At 40.0% G+C, this 19,431-nt stretch overlaps 1 protein-coding gene across 1 annotated transcript; it reads left to right on the plus strand.

Annotated features, from left to right (window-relative positions):
* The first annotated feature begins 5,577 nt into the window (after nucleotides 1–5,577).
* Nucleotides 5,578–12,877, plus strand: LOC120412913 (uncharacterized). The gene is made up of 3 exons (XM_052709887.1): nucleotides 5,578–5,900; nucleotides 5,964–12,527; nucleotides 12,591–12,877. The coding sequence occupies exon 2, from the start codon at nucleotides 6,459–6,461 to the stop codon at nucleotides 12,237–12,239; it is 5,781 nt and encodes a 1,926-aa protein (XP_052565847.1). The 5' UTR covers nucleotides 5,578–5,900; nucleotides 5,964–6,458; the 3' UTR covers nucleotides 12,240–12,527; nucleotides 12,591–12,877.
* The last annotated feature ends 6,554 nt before the right edge of the window (nucleotides 12,878–19,431 follow it).

Consider the following 19,431-nt stretch of genomic DNA (forward strand, 5'->3'; position numbering starts at 1 on the left):
TCCTGGACATGTATTTTGGTAAAACTTGTTGCCCTACATTCCTTGAGCATAAAAATACAACTTGGCATAAGGCCATGCGGAGGAAAAAAAATCCAGAAATATTTGAACATCAAATAATTTAATTCAAATATTCAATAAATTTGAAAATCCTTCTAGGATGAGACTCTGGGTCATTTCCTGGACATGTATTTTGGTAAAACTTGTTGCCCTACATTCCTTGAGCATAAAAATACAACTTGGCATAAGGCCATGTGGAGGAAAAAAAATCCAGAAATATTTGAACTTCAAATATTTTAATTCAAATATTTTAATTCAAATATTTTAAATTCAAATATTTTAATTCAAATATTCAGTAAATTTGAAAATCCTTCTAGGATGAGACTCTGGGTCATTTCCTGGACATGTATTTTGGTAAAACTTGTTGCCCCACATTCCTTGAGCATAAAAATACAACTTGGCATGAGGCCATGTGGAGGAAAAAAATTCCAGAAATATTTGAACTTCAAATATTTTAATTCAAACATAAAATAAATTTAAAAATCCTTCTAGTCTCATCCCAGAAGGATTTTTAAATTTATTGAATATTTGAATTAAAATATTTGAAGTTCAAATATTTCTGGATTTTTTTCTCCCACATGGCCTCATGCCAAGTTGTATTTTTATGCTCAAGGAATGTAGGGCAACAAGTTTTGCCTAAATACATGTCCAGGAAATGACCCAGAGTCCCATCCTAGAAGGATTTTCAAATTTATTGAATATTTGAATTAAAATATTTGATGTTCAAATATTTCTGGAATTTTATTCCTCCACATGGCCTCATGTCAAGTTGTATTTTTATGTTCCAGGAATGTAGGGCAACAAGTTTTGCCTAAATACATGTCCAGGAAATGACCCAGAGTCCCATCCTAGAAGGATTTTTAAATTTATTGAATATTTGAATTAAAATATTTGATGTTCAAATATTTCTGGAATTTTATTCCTCCACATGGCCTCATGTCAAGTTGTATTTTTATGTTCCAGGAATGTAGGGCAACAAGTTTTGCCTAAATACATGTCCAGGATATGACGCAGAGTCCCATCCTAGAAGGATTTTTAAATTTATTGAATATTTGAATTAAAATATTTGATGTTCAAATATTTCTGGAATTTTATTCCTCCACATGGCCTCATGTCAAGTTGTATTTTTATGTTCCAGGAATGTAGGGCAACAAGTTTTGCCTATATACATGTCCAGGAAATGACCCAGAGTCCCATCCTAGAAGGATTTTTAAATTTATTGAATATTTGAATTAAAATATTTGAATTAAAATATTTGAAGTTCAAATATTTCTGGAATTTTTTTCCTCCACATGGCCTCATGCCAAGTTGTATTTTTATGCTCAAGGAATGTAGGGCAACAAGTTTTACCAAAATACATGTCCAGGAAATGACCCAGAGTCCCATCCTAGAAGGATTTTCAAATTTATTGAATATTTGAATTAAAATATTTGAAGTTCAAATATTTCTGGAATTTTTTTCCTCCACATGGCCTCATGCCAAGTTGTATTTTTATGCTCAAGGAATGTGGGGCAACAAGTTTTGCCTAAATACATGTCCAAAAAATGACCCAGAGTCCCATCCTAGAAGGATTTTTAAATTTATTGAATATATGAATTAAAATATTTGAAGTTCAAATATTTCTGGAATTTTTTTCCTCCACATGGCCTCATGCCACGTTGTATTTTTATGTTCCAGGAATTTAGGGCAACAAGTTTTGCCTAAATACATGTCCAGGAAATGACCCAGAGTCCCATCCTAGAAGGATTTTCAAATTTATTGAATATTTGAATTAAAATATTTGAATTAAAATATTTGAATTAAAATATTTGAAGTTCAAATATTTCTGGAATTTTTTTCCTCCACATGGCCTCATGCCAAGTTGTATTTTTATGCTCAAGGAATGTAGGGCAACAAGTTTTACCAAAAAACATGTCCAGGAAATGACCCAGAGTCCCATCCTAGAAGGATTTTCAAATTTATTGAATATTTGAATTAAAATATTTGAAGTTCAAATTTTTCTGGAATTTTTTTCCTCCACATGGCCTCATGCCAAGTTGTATTTTTATAATCAAGGAATGTAGGGCAACAAGTTTTACCAAAAAACATGTCCAGGAAATGACCCAGAGTCCCATCCTAGAAGGATTTTCAAATTTATTGAATATTTGAATTAAAATATTTGAAGTTCAAATTTTTCTGGAATTTTTTTCCTCCACATGGCCTCATGCCAAGTTGTATTTTTATAATCAAGGAATGTAGGGCAACAAGTTTTACCAAAAAACATGTCCAGGAAATGACCCAGAGTCCCATCCTAGAAGGATTTTCAAATTTATTGAATATTTGAATTAAAATATTTGAAGTTCAAATATTTCTGGAATTTTTTTCCTTCACATGGCCTCATGCCAAGTTGTATTTTCATGCTCAAGGAATGTAGGGCAACAAGTTTTGCCTAAATACATGTCCAAGAAATGACCCAGAGTCCCATCCTAGAAGGATTTTTAAATTTATTGAATATTTGAATTAAAATATTTGAAGTTTAAATATTTCTGGATTTTTTTCCCCCACATGGCCTTATGCCAAGTTGTATTTTTATGCTCAAGGAATGTAGGGCAACAAGTTTTGCCTAAATATATGTCCAGGAAATGACCCAGAGTCCCATCCTAGAAGGATTTTTAAATTTATTGAATATTTGAATTAAAATATTTGAAGTTCAAATATTTCTGGATTTTTTTCCTCCACATGGCCTCATGCCAAGTTGTATTTTTATGCTCAAGGAATGTAGGGCAACAAGTTTTGCCTAAATACATGTCCAGGAAATGACCCAGAGTCCCATCCTAGAAGGATTTTTAAATTTATTGAATATTTGAATTAAAATATTTGAAGTTCAAATATTTCTGGAATTTTTTTCCTCCACATGGCCTCATGCCAAGTTGTATTTTTATGCTCAAGGAATGTAGGGCAACAAGTTTTACCAAAATACATGTCCAGGAAATGACCCAGAGTCCCATCCTAGAAGGATTTTTAAATTTATTGAATATTTGAATTAAAATATTTGAAGTTCAAATATTTCTGGAATTTTTTTCATTCACATCCAAATTTTCATACTCCAGGAATGTAGGGCAGTAAGTTTTGCCAAGAAACATGTCCAGGTAATGTTAATTGTTCGTTTTTTTTTTTGAATTTTTGGATTCTCTCTTAAAATTGTTCCTAGGATAACCATGACAAGTTATCCCGCATGCTATAAAGATGGCCGCCATAGCGCTATAAATTATTCCTAGGATAACCATCTGTAGGATAACTTTTCCCACCTAATAAGTGCACATGTTTGCCCACCTTTGTAAAAATAGTTTTGAAAAGCTGAGAAAATTCTCAATGCAAAGGTTTAAAAACAGGAAAACTTATGTTTTCTAAGTCCCACCCAAACAACACACCATTTTCTAATGTCGATATCTCAGCAACTAATGGTCCGATTTTCAATGATTAAATTTAACGAATGTTTCGTGAAATTTTCCGATCTTTTCGAAATAAATATTTTTCAATTTTTTTAACGAAGACTAACATTTTAAAAGAGCGTAATATTGAATGTTTCGCCGTTTTGAAATGTTAGTCTTGGTTTAAAAAAAAATGATTTTTTTTTCGAAAAGATCGGAAAATGTCAACAGCGGTCAAAAAACTCCTTCAAAAGATACAGATTTTTGAATTTTCATGCATCATTTTTGTATGGCCAGCTGCCAAATTTGTTTGAAAAATTATATGGACAAACTAATGATGCAAAATTGCTTCTTTGGGCATACCGAAGGCACCAAAAAAGTTTCAGTCGGATTAAAAAATACAAAAAAAATCGAATAACTGAAATCTGAGAGAACTGCTCCTATTTAAAAATTAGTTGCGTTGAATATTCTCATTTCATATTCTGTAGTGACTTTTGATTGTCATAGATTTTCATATTTAAATTGGATTTAAAGAATGAAAATTTATTTTATATAGTCGAATGTGCTTTTATGAAGGTTACTGCTATAGTTTTTAAGAAAAGAAAAATTATTTTATTATTTAGTTCATTAAGTTTATATGCTTTTCAATTTAAAAAAACACAGAATTTTTTGGTTATAATTGATACCCAGTTAGAATTTTGCCTAATTTTTTGTGGTTTTTTAAACATCTTGTTGAAATCATAAAATCCTTTAGAAATAGAAGTGTGTTTTTTTTTTTTTCAGAAAGCTCATCAATTTCCTGCAAGTTTGTTTTTGACTACAAAAAATGGCTTATATGAGCGTAGGATAACATTTCCGAAAGTTTTAATGAAAAAGGTCGAGTTAAAAAAGTACCCGAATTCCTCTTTTGGGCTGGTATTGCTCCATTATAGAATGAAACGAAATGAAGTATTTTCAAAACTGATATGCAAAAACATATGCAAATTATTGGCATTATCATTTTTTTTCAAGATATGTTCTACATCAATTTGTTGAACTTCAATCACCAAAATTACAGCATTTTTGATGATTTATGCTTTTAAAAATAAGTTTTTTTAACAAATCTTGCTTGAAAATAGTTTAACATTCTTTTATCTCTCATTCCAACATTTTATCATGAAAAAAATGATTTCCTTATAATATTGAAATAAGCGAATGACCAATTTGAACAGTCATTTTTTAACGGGAATCAATAGGGTTTTATTTGGCCTTTCGTTACCTGTTTAGTATCAAAATAGTAGTTTATGCAACAAGTTGCAAAAAGAGGATTTTTTCAGCACGAGTCGTACATTCACCGAGTTGGATAAATACGAAGAGTGCTGAAAAAATCAAGTTTTGCAACGAGTTCCATAAAACATTTTTTGCAATTCCAAAAAACACACACTGAGTGAAATTTTATGTAAAATTTTCATGTATTTTGTCAATAAATCGTTTAAATCAAAAAAAAATTGAAAAGTGTTACTTTTCGAAACAAGTGCTGAAAAGTAGAACTTTTCAGCATTTATTTTGAAAAGTGTTGCTATTCGATTCTGTTATTTTTGGTACAGAAAAGTAGGCTATTTCGTCGATCAAGAATGACAGGAAAAGTAAGTAGTTTCACGACGGAATTGCAAAAAAGATTGTTTTGGTTGCCGCTAGGCCCATAAAAAAAAGGGACCTATATAGGGAAATGAAATGTGCTGGGAGAAATTTCAGAAACCCAAAGTCATGCAAATTTAAGGCTGAAAAACTTGTGGTTTTTTTTTTGTGCTGGCGCGTTTCTTGCACCGAACAAGCACAAACATTACAAAAACTACCAGATTATTATGACAACAGTTTTACAATATTTGTGATTGTTATAAATCTCGTTTATTGCCCAAAATTATTTTTAAATGATTCCAACCTTATTCTTGCATAGTCTTGTTGCTCGATTGGAACCCCGATTTGACAGTTCGATTGGAACCCTGAGAGTGACATTTCGCCTCTCCATATAGGCTCTCTAATAAAAAACTCCCCGAAATTTGAAAGTAATTTTTTGCTTTTTTTAGTTGCATTGCATTTAAATTTTTTAATGGGAATAAGGCTGTTGCAAATTGTTCCGACAACACTGCCACCAAGTCGACATAGGTCGCGAAGACACGGCAGGGTCACGGCACACGCAGCGCTACACAACACAACACAAATATAAACATAAACAAATTATAGTAAAGTAGAAACAAGAGAGGAGGAAGTAAACACGAGTAAAAGTAGGGACGAGGACAAACAGAAAACGCGTTGAACGAACAAGTTAGAAGTTTTACGAGCAGGAAAGTGTTTGGTGGTTTTCGGCCAACAAGGACAGTTTAAGTGCACAACAGTTAGTACGGGGCATGCAGACGTGTTCACGAGTTGGTTAGACGATCACAATACATCCAGGTGAGACGTAAACAAACACTCCACAGCGAGAGGGAACAGTTTAAAAACTTCTAAATCTACTAGTACGGACTTCAAAACGGTTCGGCCAGGACGAGACAGTTCGGACAGGACAGACCGGCACGGTACAGTTCAGTGGAGAACAGGTAACACGTAATTTACTACGAAAGTAAACAATAAACGAATACACTCATTGACACACAGAACAGCGCGGGCAGAACAAATAAAAGCGCTCGGCAAAGAGGTGCAGTCGTCACCGCTGGGGCAATTTGTAAGCTGTTGTACGCGCTTACACTTACAACTATTTAGTAAACAAACATTAAATTACTGATAGGTTGGCAAGGCGTAGGAGTTCTTTCAATACGAAAAAGTACAAAACGGTACAAAGACAAACCAATCAATGTAAGGAAAATATACACCCAAACAAGAGACGACAAACTAAAATTGAATTCTTAAATATAATTACAGTTTGATCTGCATTAGCTGATACAAAATCTGGTTTTATTTGCCACCGTCCGAACAAAATCAAAATTGATTGATCGGATTTGATCGGTTTTGGAAATGGTTGCTCGATTGAAGGAGATTAAGTGCATGTTCTGCAGAAAGGCAGACAAGCACGACCATGGTTGGGAGGAGTGCTCGAAGTGTGGTGCGTGGGCTCACACGAAGTGCGCGAGTGTGGATGAAGAGTCGGAAGAAGAATGGATCTGTCCGAAGTGTGCTGATTCCGACATTCTGCTGAAAGTTCCGGGTAAGGTGACGAAGAAGTCCGGCGCCAATAGCGACTCGGGAACCGTCCCAGGCGCGGGTTCCAGTGCAGTCCCAACTGAAGAGGAGTTGGCTGAGGAACAGCGGGTCGAGCGGGAGGCTTTCGCGAAGCAGATGGAGCTGCGCAAGAAGCGTCTGGCGGAAAAGCTGGCCTGGAGCGAGCAGAGAATGAAGGAGGAGGCGGAGATGCAGGCGCTGGAGATGAAGACTCAGCGCGAGATTGAGAAGAAGCAGCTGGCGCACGACCAGAAGTTGCTGGAGCGTCAGTTAGCTGCGGAGAAGGAGTTTTTGAAGAAGAAGGCGACGGTGAAGAAGCAGATTGAAGCCAGCAAGGCCAAGGTTAACGCGCTGAAGGCCGAAGAATCCTCGAAGAAGAAGGTGACTGACTGGTTGAAGAGCGGCGAGAAGCCTGGAAGCGGAAAGACGCCGAAACCGAAGCCGGAAGTCACCCCCGAGAGTAGCAGCGATAGTCACGATAGTGAGTCGGACGGGGAAAAGAGCGTTTCCGGAAAAGGAAGCGTTAAGCTAACCTCGAAGAAGAATGGCGGGTCGGTTTACAGCGCCGCGCGTATCACGCGAGAGCAAATGGCTGCTCGGAAGGTGTTGGGGCATGCTCTGCCGAAGTTCAGGGGCGAACCCGAAGTCTGGCCGCTGTTCATAAGCTGTTTTGAACAAACTACGGCTGCGTGTGGCTTCACCAACCTCGAAAATCTCTCGCGACTGGTGGAAGCACTAGAAGGCGAAGCATTGGAGAACGTGAGGGGCAGTCTGGTTTTCCCGAGTGCAGTGCCGGACATAATCCAGGATCTCCGGGACATGTTCGGGAGACCTGAGAAGCTGCTGAAAGCGCTGTTGGCGAAGGTGAAGCAGGCGCCGGCGCCGCGAGCTGATCGTCTGGGGACATTCATAAGCTTTGGGATGGTGGTTAAGCAGCTGTGCGACCACCTCGAGGCGGCAAATCTGCACGACCACCTGAACAATCCGATGATTGTGCAGGAACTGGTTGAGAAGCTGCCACCGAGCTACCAGATGGACTGGGTCAGGTTTAAGCGGGGTAGGAAGGAAAGTCCGCTTCGCAGGTTCACCAATTTCATGAAGGAGATCGTGAACGATGCTGCAGAGGTGGCGGAGTTTTCGTCGCTGAACTTAAACGACCAGAGCAAGATGGGAAGCGGAAGGGCGCACAACAAAGAGTTCGTACACGTTCACGAATCGGAGCAGAAGAGGGTCGAAGCAGCGCGCGCTGAAAAGCCCAGCAAACCATGCTGGATCTGCAAGCGGACGGATCACTTTATGCGTTCCTGCGAGCAGTTCAAGCGGATGAACGTAGCGCAACGTTTGAGAGAAGTTGGCAAGCTGAATCTGTGCAACCGGTGCCTGAACAAGCATGGATCCAGTCCGTGCAACTCGAGGGTCAAGTGCACGGTCCCAAACTGTGTTGGGAACCATCATCCGCTCTTGCACCGCGCGGAAGAGTCGGTGCAGCTGCAAAAGGCGGAGAGCACGGGTCGCTCAGTGATCTTCCGCATGATGCCCGTGACATTGTACGCAGGGAAAAGGCAGCTCGACACGGTAGCTTTTCTGGACGAAGGATCGTCGGCGACGCTGATGGACGACGCGGTGGCCAAGCAGTTAAAGGCGGAAGGTGTTTCGGAGCCGCTGATCGTCACCTGGACCGGAAATATCAACCGGATTGAGGACGGCTCGCGCAAGGTGGACTTGATGCTGTCGGCCAGGGGCTCGACGGAGAAGTTTCCGCTGATGAACACGCGAACCGTGGGGAAGTTGCTACTTCCGGAGCAGAACGTGAACTACGGAGAGGTAGTTAAGAAGTATTCGCACTTGTCCGGTGTGCCGCTGCAAGATCTCCCGTCAGGTGTTCCAACGATACTGATCGGTCTGGACAACCTTAACCTTTTCGCGCCGTTGGAGTCGAGGATCGGCAAGTCCTGTGAGCCGATAGCCGTACGATCAAAGGTCGGGTGGACGGTGTACGGTGCGGAGAAGCGAAGAGCGAGCACGCACGCCTTCCTGAATCTACACTCGGTCGCGCCAGTGACCAACCAGCAACTACACGACATGCTGAAGGAGCAGTACATGCTGGATGACCAGGCGCCGTCTACGTTTCCGATTCCCGAACCAGTGGAAGAAACGCGAGCGCGAGAGATCCTGCTAGCGACGACGAAGCGAGTAGGTGAACGTTTCGAGACCGGCTTGCTGTGGCGTGAGGACGAAAGAAAATTTCCTGACAGCTACCCGATGGCCGTTCGGCGGATGAAAGCGCTCGACAGAAAGTTGGAGAAAAATCCGGAGCTAAGGGAAAACGTCTGCCAGCAGATCGAGGACTATCAAACCAAGGGGTACGCGCACAAGATCACCGATGCAGAGCTGTCGGGGACGCCAAACGAGGCCGTGTGGTATCTACCGTTAAACGTCGTGGTGAATCCTCGCAAGAAGAAAGTGCGCTTGGTCTGGGACGCTGCGGCGTCGGTCAACGGCACATCCCTGAACACAGAGCTGCTGAAGGGTCCGGACATGCTGGTTCCATTGCTCCGCGTGATCAACCACTTCCGAGAACGGCCGATCGCCATTGGAGGCGACATCCAGGAGATGTACCACCAGATACGGATCAGGTCGGAGGACAAGCAGGCGCAGCGCTTCTTGTTCCGGACGAGTGCAACCGAGAAGCCGCAAATCTACGTTATGGACGTGGCAACTTTCGGCGCGACGTCGTCGCCGTGCTCTGCGCAGTTCGTCAAGAACTTGAACGCAGATCAGTTCGCAGAGAAGTATCCGGAAGCCGCAGCAGCGATCATAAAGCGTCACTACGTGGACGACTACTACGACAGCGTAGACACCGTGGAGCAGGCAGTTCAGCGAGCCAAGGAGGTGAAGGAGGTACACTCGCGGGGTGGATTCAACATCAGGAACTGGGTGTCCAACTCCGCCACGGTCCTGAAAGCGTTGGGAGAGAAAAGCGTTGACTTCACAGTCGATTTCAACCGGGACAAGGGACCGGAGTACGAACGCGTGCTGGGAATCGTCTGGGATCCTGCGGAAGACGTTTTCAGCTTCACAACGATGACGAAGTCGGAGTACGCGAAGGTGCTGAGCGGGGAAACGCGTCCAACGAAGCGAATCGTGCTCAGCATAGTGATGTCGCAGTTCGATCCGGCCGGATTTCTTGGACCAGTGACGATTCGAGGAAAGATGCTGATCCAGGACCTGTGGCGCACGGGATGCCAATGGGACGAGTTCATTGACGAGCTTTCTTTCAAGATGTGGATGCGTTGGACGAGTATATTGTTGGACGCTCAGACGTTTAGGCTGCCCCGTAGCTACTTCGGGAACGCGCGATCGGATGAGATCAAAGAAATCCAGCTACACATCTTCGCAGATGCTGGAGAGAAGGCGTACGGTTGCGTTGGATATTTTCGCGCGATAGTGCGCGTTGAGGTGGAGTGTGCTTTCGTTATGAGTCGCTCGAAGGTGGCACCGCTGCAGTTGACCGCCGTTCCGCGCTTGGAGTTGAACGGATCAGGCCTAGCCGCCCGGATGTCGCAGACAATTCACGAGAACCACAACTTCACAATCACCAAAACGTTCTTCTGGATCGACTCGGCGGTTGTGCTGTCATGGATCCGGTCCGATCAACGCCGGTACAAGCAGTACGTCGGGTTTCGGATTGGAGAGATCCTCAGTCTGACGAACATCGACGACTGGAACTTTGTGTCGACCCGGATCAACATCGCAGACATCCTCACGAAGTGGAGCACCGACCTCGACTTGAGCCCGAGCAGTCCCTGGGTACGCTGTCCCAGATTCGTGTACGACGATCAGAAGGACTGGCCGAAGAAAGCGCTTCCACCTCCGAACACAACTGTTGAGCTGCGGATTCATTTGCTCTTGCACGACGTGCAAGTCGTGGAGTCACTCGTGGATGTCAGCCGGTTCTCGAGATGGACTGTCCTAGTCAGAACGATGGCAACTGTTTGTCGGTTCGTGTCAAATCTCAAGCGCAAGGTGAAAGGACTGCCGGTGGAGAAGCTCCAAGCGACCAGGAACCAGGAGAAGCTCTTAGGGTCGCCGGCGGGTTCGTCAGTACGAGTTCCACTGCAACAGAACGAGTATGAACGAGCGGAGCAGTACCTGATGAGGATGGCACAAACGGAAGACTACATTGACGAGATGAAGGTGCTCACGAGAAACAAAAATCGCCCGACAAACCAGTGGATCGCGCTGGAGAAGTCGAGCCCCCTGTACCAGCTCACACCGTTGGTCGACGAGAACGGACTGATCCGGATGGAAGGACGGCTGGAGCAAGCCGAGTTTCTCCCATTCGACATGCGCTTCCCGGTGATACTGCCAAAGAACAATCGAATTACCGAGCTGATTGTGCAAGATTACCACGAGCGGTGCGGACACGGATATCGGCAGTCGGTCAAGAACAAGCTGAGGCAACTGTACTACATCCCGAAGGTAGACGCGGTTGTTCGGCGAATCGAGTCGGCGTGTGTGTGGTGCGAGGCTCACCGCAAACGTCCGACAATCCCCAGGATGGCATCGCTCCCGGTCCAACGTCTCACGCCGTACCTTCGTCCGTTCAGCTACGTCGGCGTCGACTATTTGGGACCGTTCGATGTGAGCGTCGGACGCCGCTCGGAGAAGCGGTGGATTGCACTATTCACCTGTATGGCAACGCGCGCAGTGCATCTTGAAGTGGCGCACGGACTCACAACCCAGTCGTGCTTGATGGCGATTCACCGATTTATCGGCCGGCGAGGCTGGCCCAGTGAGTTTCTTTCAGATAACGGGACCAACTTCCAAGGGGCGAGCAAGGAGCTGACGAAGGACGTCCGAGACATCAGCGAACACTGCGCGGACCAGCTGACCAACGCACGGACGAAGTGGTCGTTCAACCCTCCTCTGGCACCACACATGGGTGGTGTCTGGGAGCGACTAGTACGATCGGTCAAGGAGGCGCTCACGGCGCTGGACGACGGTCGGCGGCTCACGGACGAGATCCTGCAGACGGCCATCGTTGAAGCGGAGGACATGATCAACTCCCGTCCGCTTACGTACGTGTCGCAGCAGTCGGACGAAGCCGAGGCGATCACCCCTAACCACTTCCTGCGAGGCGCCTCACCAAACCAACCGGGCGGGGCTCTTCCGTCGCCAAATCCGGCGGTGGCACTACGAGACACGTACCAACGATCCCAGCAGCTGGCCAGCGTGATGTGGGAACGGTGGATCAACGAGTACCTGCCAACGCTGAATCGGCGGACCAAGTGGTTCGGCGAAACGAGGCCGCTGGAGAGCGGAGATCTGGTCTACATCGTCGAAGGCAACAACCGGAAAAGCTGGATTCGGGGCATCGTGGAGGAACCGATCGTGGGCAAGGACGGCCGAGTACGCCAGGCGTGGGTGCGCACCAACAGCGGCAGGTACAAGCGAGCGGTGGCGAAGCTGGCAGTGTTGGAGGTACGAGAAGGTAACCCTCAACCGGAAGCGGACTCCCGGACCGGGTTACGGGCCGGGGAATGTTCCGACAACACTGCCACCAAGTCGACATAGGTCGCGAAGACACGGCAGGGTCACGGCACACGCAGCGCTACACAACACAACACAAATATAAACATAAACAAATTATAGTAAAGTAGAAACAAGAGAGGAGGAAGTAAACACGAGTAAAAGTAGGGACGAGGACAAACAGAAAACGCGTTGAACGAACAAGTTAGAAGTTTTACGAGCAGGAAAGTGTTTGGTGGTTTTCGGCCAACAAGGACAGTTTAAGTGCACAACAGTTAGTACGGGGCATGCAGACGTGTTCACGAGTTGGTTAGACGATCACAATACATCCAGGTGAGACGTAAACAAACACTCCACAGCGAGAGGGAACAGTTTAAAAACTTCTAAATCTACTAGTACGGACTTCAAAACGGTTCGGCCAGGACGAGACAGTTCGGACAGGACAGACCGGCACGGTACAGTTCAGTGGAGAACAGGTAACACGTAATTTACTACGAAAGTAAACAATAAACGAATACACTCATTGACACACAGAACAGCGCGGGCAGAACAAATAAAAGCGCTCGGCAAAGAGGTGCAGTCGTCACCGCTGGGGCAATTTGTAAGTTGTTGTACGCGCTTACACTTACAACTATTTAGTAAACAAACATTAAATTACTGATAGGTTGGCAAGGCGTAGGAGTTCTTTCAATACGAAAAAGTACAAAACGGTACAAAGACAAACCAATCAATGTAAGGAAAATATACACCCAAACAAGAGACGACAAACTAAAATTGAATTCTTAAATATAATTACAGTTTGATCTGCATTAGCTGATACAAAATCTGGTTTTATTTGCCACCGTCCGAACACAAATATTTTTAAAAGTTTATGTCGCCCCCTTCAAAATCGTTTCGAAAAACCAGGGGGCAATTTTTGTTTTCAAAAAACTTAAAAATTTCAAAGGGAATAGAAGTCTAACCAACTGAAAACAATTAGAAATGCATTTTCCTGCGTTTAAAATCATATTTAGCATGTCTGGGATTGATCAACAATATTTTCAATTTTTGTGGAATTCCAATGTACATCACCGCAAAAAGTTTTTTTTTCTCTTCAATACTTTTTGAAAACTAATGATTGCAAAACAACTGGGCAGGTGTAAAATGCACTTTAAAACACTTTTTTCATTCAAATGTTGAGACCATGGCTTGTTATTTATATTTTTATTTATTTTTTATTTTTTTGCTTTCCCCCGACCCGGACCAGAGTCGAGGAACATAAACTTCAAAAAATATTTTCAACGGCCTAAGCATGAAAAAAATTGTTTGCATTTTAGATTTTTCAATGTTATTTTCCACTATTTTTTCAAACCAATACAATAGCATTGAAATTAAGAAAACTCTCTAAAACTTTCCAGATGAAAGTATTGTACTATCTTGCTCTTGTCATAAGATACAATGTGCTCAAACCTGATCAAAAACGTGATTTTTAAGCGTATTATACTAAATTATCTTAAACATCAATGGAAAGGTACTAACGGTTGTTCCAATAGTTTCAAAACAATCCTTCTACCCCTCGCTACGAATCCGCCTCCAGGGGGCAACTAAACCCAACCAGAGTATCAACAAAGCGACCAAAATCCGACTTGTCTTCTTAGCAACACCCGCCCCCCGGCCTGCCTCGAATGATGCACCCTCGGTGGAGTCGCGGCTTTTTCGCAAAACAAACAGTCGCAAAAGGGGCCAAAAGCTAAAACTGTTGAAATAATCAACAGTTTATTACGCCAGCAGCTCCATCTGGTAAGCAAACCTACCCCGCTGCTCCTGAATTTAGACTCGCCGTGCTAGCAAATTTTGCGGTTGGTTGCGTTCAGTCTCAAGACAGATTTTGTTCTTTCGAGGTGGGATAGGGTCACAGACAAGTGGAATTAAATTTAATAGTATTTGATTTTAGTGGAAGCGCCTTTTTTAATGCAAACCTGTTTCATTCGTGAATCTGTGGATCAGAATTAAACTCAGCAGATAATTGACTCCTGTCTCCATGGTCACGTGGCATCTTCCACCAGCCAGACATGCCTTTTAATTAATAACTAGAAACGATTGAAGAGCCTCTTCAAGCTAATGAACATAAATTGCACTCGTACCAGTCGGGAGGACGCATATGCAAATATTTGCAGCTAAATCTACCGAGTTTCATTATTTGGAGACCTAAAAAGAAACCATTTCACACAATGGGCCATCCTTCCAGCACTCTTCCCTAGAGTTTTCCTAGGCTTGGTGCCACATTTGCGCCAAATTATGCGGGATCTCCAGAATTATGCGTTCAAACTTTTTTAATATAAATTTATTTTTTCCTTTTCCTGAATCCACCCCGCGAAAGCTTTCTTATTTGTGATGATTGTGGCTTATCCTGGTGGCGAGGATTATGGCAGGACTGGCAGAGTTTTCAATTTGTGTTCGTCGGAGGATGGCACTTCTTGGCCGCGATTGCATCACTGCTTTAGCTGGTTTCACAGGTGACAGGTGTCATCCAGAGGAAAGCTGAAGGAAGAGCTGAATTTGTGGAACCGATAAATCAAGGGCTGTAACGAAATGCCATTTCTTATGCAAATGGAAATGCACCTCAAATATTGTTACTCGAATGAGATGCATTTTTTTGAGAAGAGATGCATGGCTGTGAAACGAAGCGATGTCGATTGATCAAAAAGCTTTTATGGTCTTCCGTTTTGGCGCTTTGGAAAATTGTCAATAAGTGCATTTCATTATCACTTTTTAAAATTGATAGGAATTTGGAAACCGAGCAGTTCTCTACGGAATCGGTCTTTTTTCTTTAATTTTAATTTTTGTATTTTTAATCCAGCTGAAACTTTTTTGGTGCTTTCGGTATGCCCAAAGAAGCCATTTTGCATCATTGGTTTGTCCATATAATTTTCCATACAATTTTGGCAGCTGTCCATACAAAAATAATATGTGAAAATTCAAAAATCTGCATCTTTTGAAGGAATTTTTTGATCGATTTGGTGTCTTCGACAAAGTTGTAGGTATGGATATGGACTACACTGAAAAAAATTATACACGGAAAAAAAATTTGGTGATTTTTAATTTAACTTTTTGTCACTAAAACTTGATTTGCAAAAAAAAACACTATTTTTAATTTTTTTTATTTTTTTTTTTTATATGTTTTAGAGGACATAAAATGCCATCTTTTCAGAAATTTCCAGAATGGGCAAAAAATCTTTGACCGAGTTATGATTTTTTGAATCAATACAGATTTTTAAAAAAAATCGAAATATCGGTCGCAAAAATTTTTCAACTTCATTTTTCGATGTAAAATCGAATTTGCAATCAAAAAGTACTTAAGTGAATTTTTGATAAAGTGCACCGTTTTCAAGTTAAAGCCATTTATAGGTAACTTTTTTGAAAAAAGTCGCAGTTTTTTATTTTTTTAAAATAGTGCCCATGTTTGCCCACTTTCGAAAAAAATATTTTTGAAAAGCTGTTATAATATGGGCGTTATAATGAATGTTTGGCCCGTTTGAAATGTTAGTCTTGATTTTAAATTTTTGAAAATACTTTTTTCGAAAAGTTCGGAAAATTTTACGAATGTTTTATGTTTTAACATTGTAAATCGGACCTTTAGTTGCTGAGATATTGACATTAGAAAATGGTGGGTTGTTTGGGTGAGACTAAAAAAACATCAATTTTCCTGTTTTTTAACCTTTGCGCGGCAATATCTCAGCAACTAAGGGTCGTATCAACAAAGTCCGATAAAGCAAAATATAGAGAATTTTCTCAGCTTTTCAAAAATATGTTTTTCAAAAGTGGCCAATCATGGGCACTAATTTAAAAAAAAAATTAAAAACTGCGACTATTTTTAAAATAGTTACCTAAAAATGGTAATAACTTGAAAACGGTGCACTTTATCAAAAATTCACTAGAGTACTTTTTGATTGCAAATTCGATTTTACATCGAAAAATGAAGTTGAAAAATTTTTGCGACCGATATTTCGATTTTTTGAAAAAATCTGTATTGATTCAAAAAATCATAACTCGGTCAAAGATTTTTTGCCCATTCTGGAAATTTCTGAAAAGATGGCATTCTATGTCCTCTAAAACATTTCAAAAATAAAAAAAATAAGAATAGTGTTTTTTTGCAAATCAAGTTTTAGTTACAAAAACTTAAATAAAAAATCACCAATTTTTTTTAACGTGTATCATTTTTTTCAGTGTAGTCCATATCCATACCTACAACTTTGCCGAAGACACCAAATCGATCAAAAAATTCCTTCAAAAGATACAGATTTTTGAATTTTTACATATCATTTTTGTATGGACAGCTGCCAAATTTGTATGGAAAATTATATGGACAAACCAATGATGCAAAATGGCTTCTTTGGGCATACCAAAGGCACCAAAAAAGTTTAAGCCGGATTAAAAAATACAAAAAAACGAATTACCGAAATCTCAGAGAATTGCTCAACCTTATGTGAATGGTTGACTGTCAATAAGCTACTACTTCATCATTAGCAGATTGGTTAATGTTTTTAAAATTTTGAAAAACCGAACTTTCTCTTCAAAAATCTTGAACGATCATGACATCAAACATAAAAATTGAAAAATATTATAGAAGTGGAATTAATTTTTCTTTCAGTATAGTTTTTTTTTTTTCAGAAAGCCCGTACATTTTCCAACAAGTTTGTCTTTGACCACTTAGTTATACGATGCAACGGCTTCGAGATAAAGTAATTTTTAAATTACAAAACACAAAAATGTATGAAACACTTACACCCTTCTCAAATATCATTTTCAAGTGCAATTGGCTCCATATACACACAAATGGCTTATATAGGCCCAGGATAACATGTCTACAAAGTTTCATTTAAATCAAAGAGGGTGTGGTTTAAAAGGTTGCATCCTTTTTAGTTTTTTTGATGTTTTTACAGCCTTATTTTTTTTATTATTGTTTTTTAAAATTGTTTACTCTAGAATGAAACCATTATCATTTCATGTCGTGCTAACTTGCCGTACGTTGATTTTGGGCCAAATTGAGTCAAGAACGCCTTTGTGCTGCTCACGAAGTTCTCACCTTTTGACATTCCCGGGCAGACGGTAATAACAAAATTCATGCCATTTCAATAAAAATACTGCTAGAATAACATAAAATGTTATGGAATCTTCTTGAAAAATCCAGTTTTGCATAAGAGTTAAATAACAATTTATGTTATAATAACAAAATTTGCTGTTGGTATAATATTGGTTGAAAGCCAAAACAACTTTTGAATAACATTTTTTGTTATGCAAAAATGGCTCCAACTGCTATTATGATGATCGGATTGATTGTTAAAATAACGAAAAATAATAACAAAGATTTGTTCGAAGAATAACTTAAAATGTTATTTTCTGATATTACAATAACAATCTAATAACAAAAAAATCATAACAACGAACAACAAATCTCGTTATTAATAACATGAAATGTTATTGGCATAGTATTTTCAAATATCAAAAAATGTTATTCCCGCGTTATTTTCGTCTGCTCGCGTTCTCAGATCCTTAAAATTCGAATTCAATCCTGAGATATTCAATAAAAACCGTTGAAACTCCGTGCATTTTTGTCACTTTTCATATGAAAGAAGTTTCAATCTTGTCAAGAACACATCCTGAGAAATGATGCAAGTGCGACAATTGGCCAAAGGGATTTCAGGTCAGAACGCGTTTGACACAGGTATGGGCTCGACTACCGTAAACATTTTCAATTATAACTCGCAATGTAAACAATAACTTACATTTCGTGCTCTCGTTTTTGTTTGTTCAAGGTCAAACATAAAAACGCGTTTTTCTCGATCAAAAATCGACGTACGACAAGTTAGCACGACAGCGTAGATTTAAATTGCTTCAAAACGCTTAAAGGCATAGTCTGGGACCATACAAAGTTAGTGTGAACTTATTTTTAATATTAGTTTTACAATATCCCGAAAAAGTACATCTTTTAAACATTGACAAAGTGGAAAAGTCACATAAAAAATCGGTTTTGAAAAATCATGAAGTTTGACATGCATCTTGCCCATTTTACTGGACCAAAGTAGCCAATTCTTCTGCCGGGGCACCTGGAACCGGTCACAGTTGTTCACAATTGATTGTTTTACTAATTGTTAGGGTTAGTGAAATTTCACGATTTCGCGGACAGCGTGAAATCCGTGAAATTTGGCTTTTTCCGCGAAATCCCGTGAAATTTTATGTTTGTGTGAAACTGTAACTATTTTTCTCAAAATGATTTATCGGACTAGAATAAGAATAAAAATAATCTTATAAAATACTGTAGAAATACCCTGGTTATATTACTAACATAGGGTTAGTGATTTTAGACGATTTCGAAGACGGCGTAACGTGAAGTTTATCAATTTTCTCAAATATTTTTTTTTTCAAAATAACAACATAATAAATATTTTACCCATACAGACTATTTAAGTAAATTTTATTAGTTTACAATTGAAATGCTTGATATGAACCATTTGAAGAATTGTTCAAATTTTTATTTTTTTAAGAGACTAACTAAGTTTAGTAATTTGTAATTTATTGGAAACGATAGCCTGTTAGTATAACACTTTGTATCAGATTAAGGAAGGACGTTGTGATGGTTACTTTAGGTTAGTTTAGTAATATTTTCATTCGCTGTAATAAAAATTTTACTGCTATTTTATTTGAAAGGTATAGTTTCATAAGAAATTAAAATAATCAAGCTTTGTTTTATTCAAATTAAAATAAAGGGCGTTTTTTTCTTTGAAATCAACTTTTTAAAACTTTTCTGATTTTTCTGAGTCCTATTTAATTTTAACGATATTTGATCATTTGGGTGGATGATTCCCATAAAAGTTAAAAAAAATACTACTTTTTTTGTTTTGTTTTTATTTTAATTTTTTTTCAATTCAATTCGGATTTATGGGTGAAAAATCAAGATACAATCAGTTCTTTTGCAATTCATAACAGAGTTATGAAATTCCTTTCAGCTGTGTGTTGCATCATAATCCATTTTGGAACAATTATTTCTATAAGTAAAGCACTAACAAGAGCAAGAAAAATAAAAACAAGTGTAAAAAATTTCATTTAGAATAAAAAATTTAATATTATTTTTAATATGCTAAATGTCAAAAAAAAATCAAATTATTGAACTTATTTGGCCGGACAAGATTGTTAAATCTTGCTTTGATATGAAATTCAGTAAAATGAAGCAAATTTGCGAAAACTTTTTAGCTTTATT

Source organism: Culex pipiens, chromosome 3 (genome assembly GCF_016801865.2).
Source record: "Culex pipiens pallens isolate TS chromosome 3, TS_CPP_V2, whole genome shotgun sequence".
Lineage (NCBI taxonomy): Eukaryota > Metazoa > Arthropoda > Insecta > Diptera > Culicidae > Culex > Culex pipiens.

Bases quoted from the DNA above. Each gene is read 5' to 3' on its own strand.
- LOC120412913 (XM_052709887.1), top strand. From the start codon at position 6,459: ATGGTTGCTCGATTGAAGGAGATTAAGTGCATGTTCTGCAGAAAGGCA.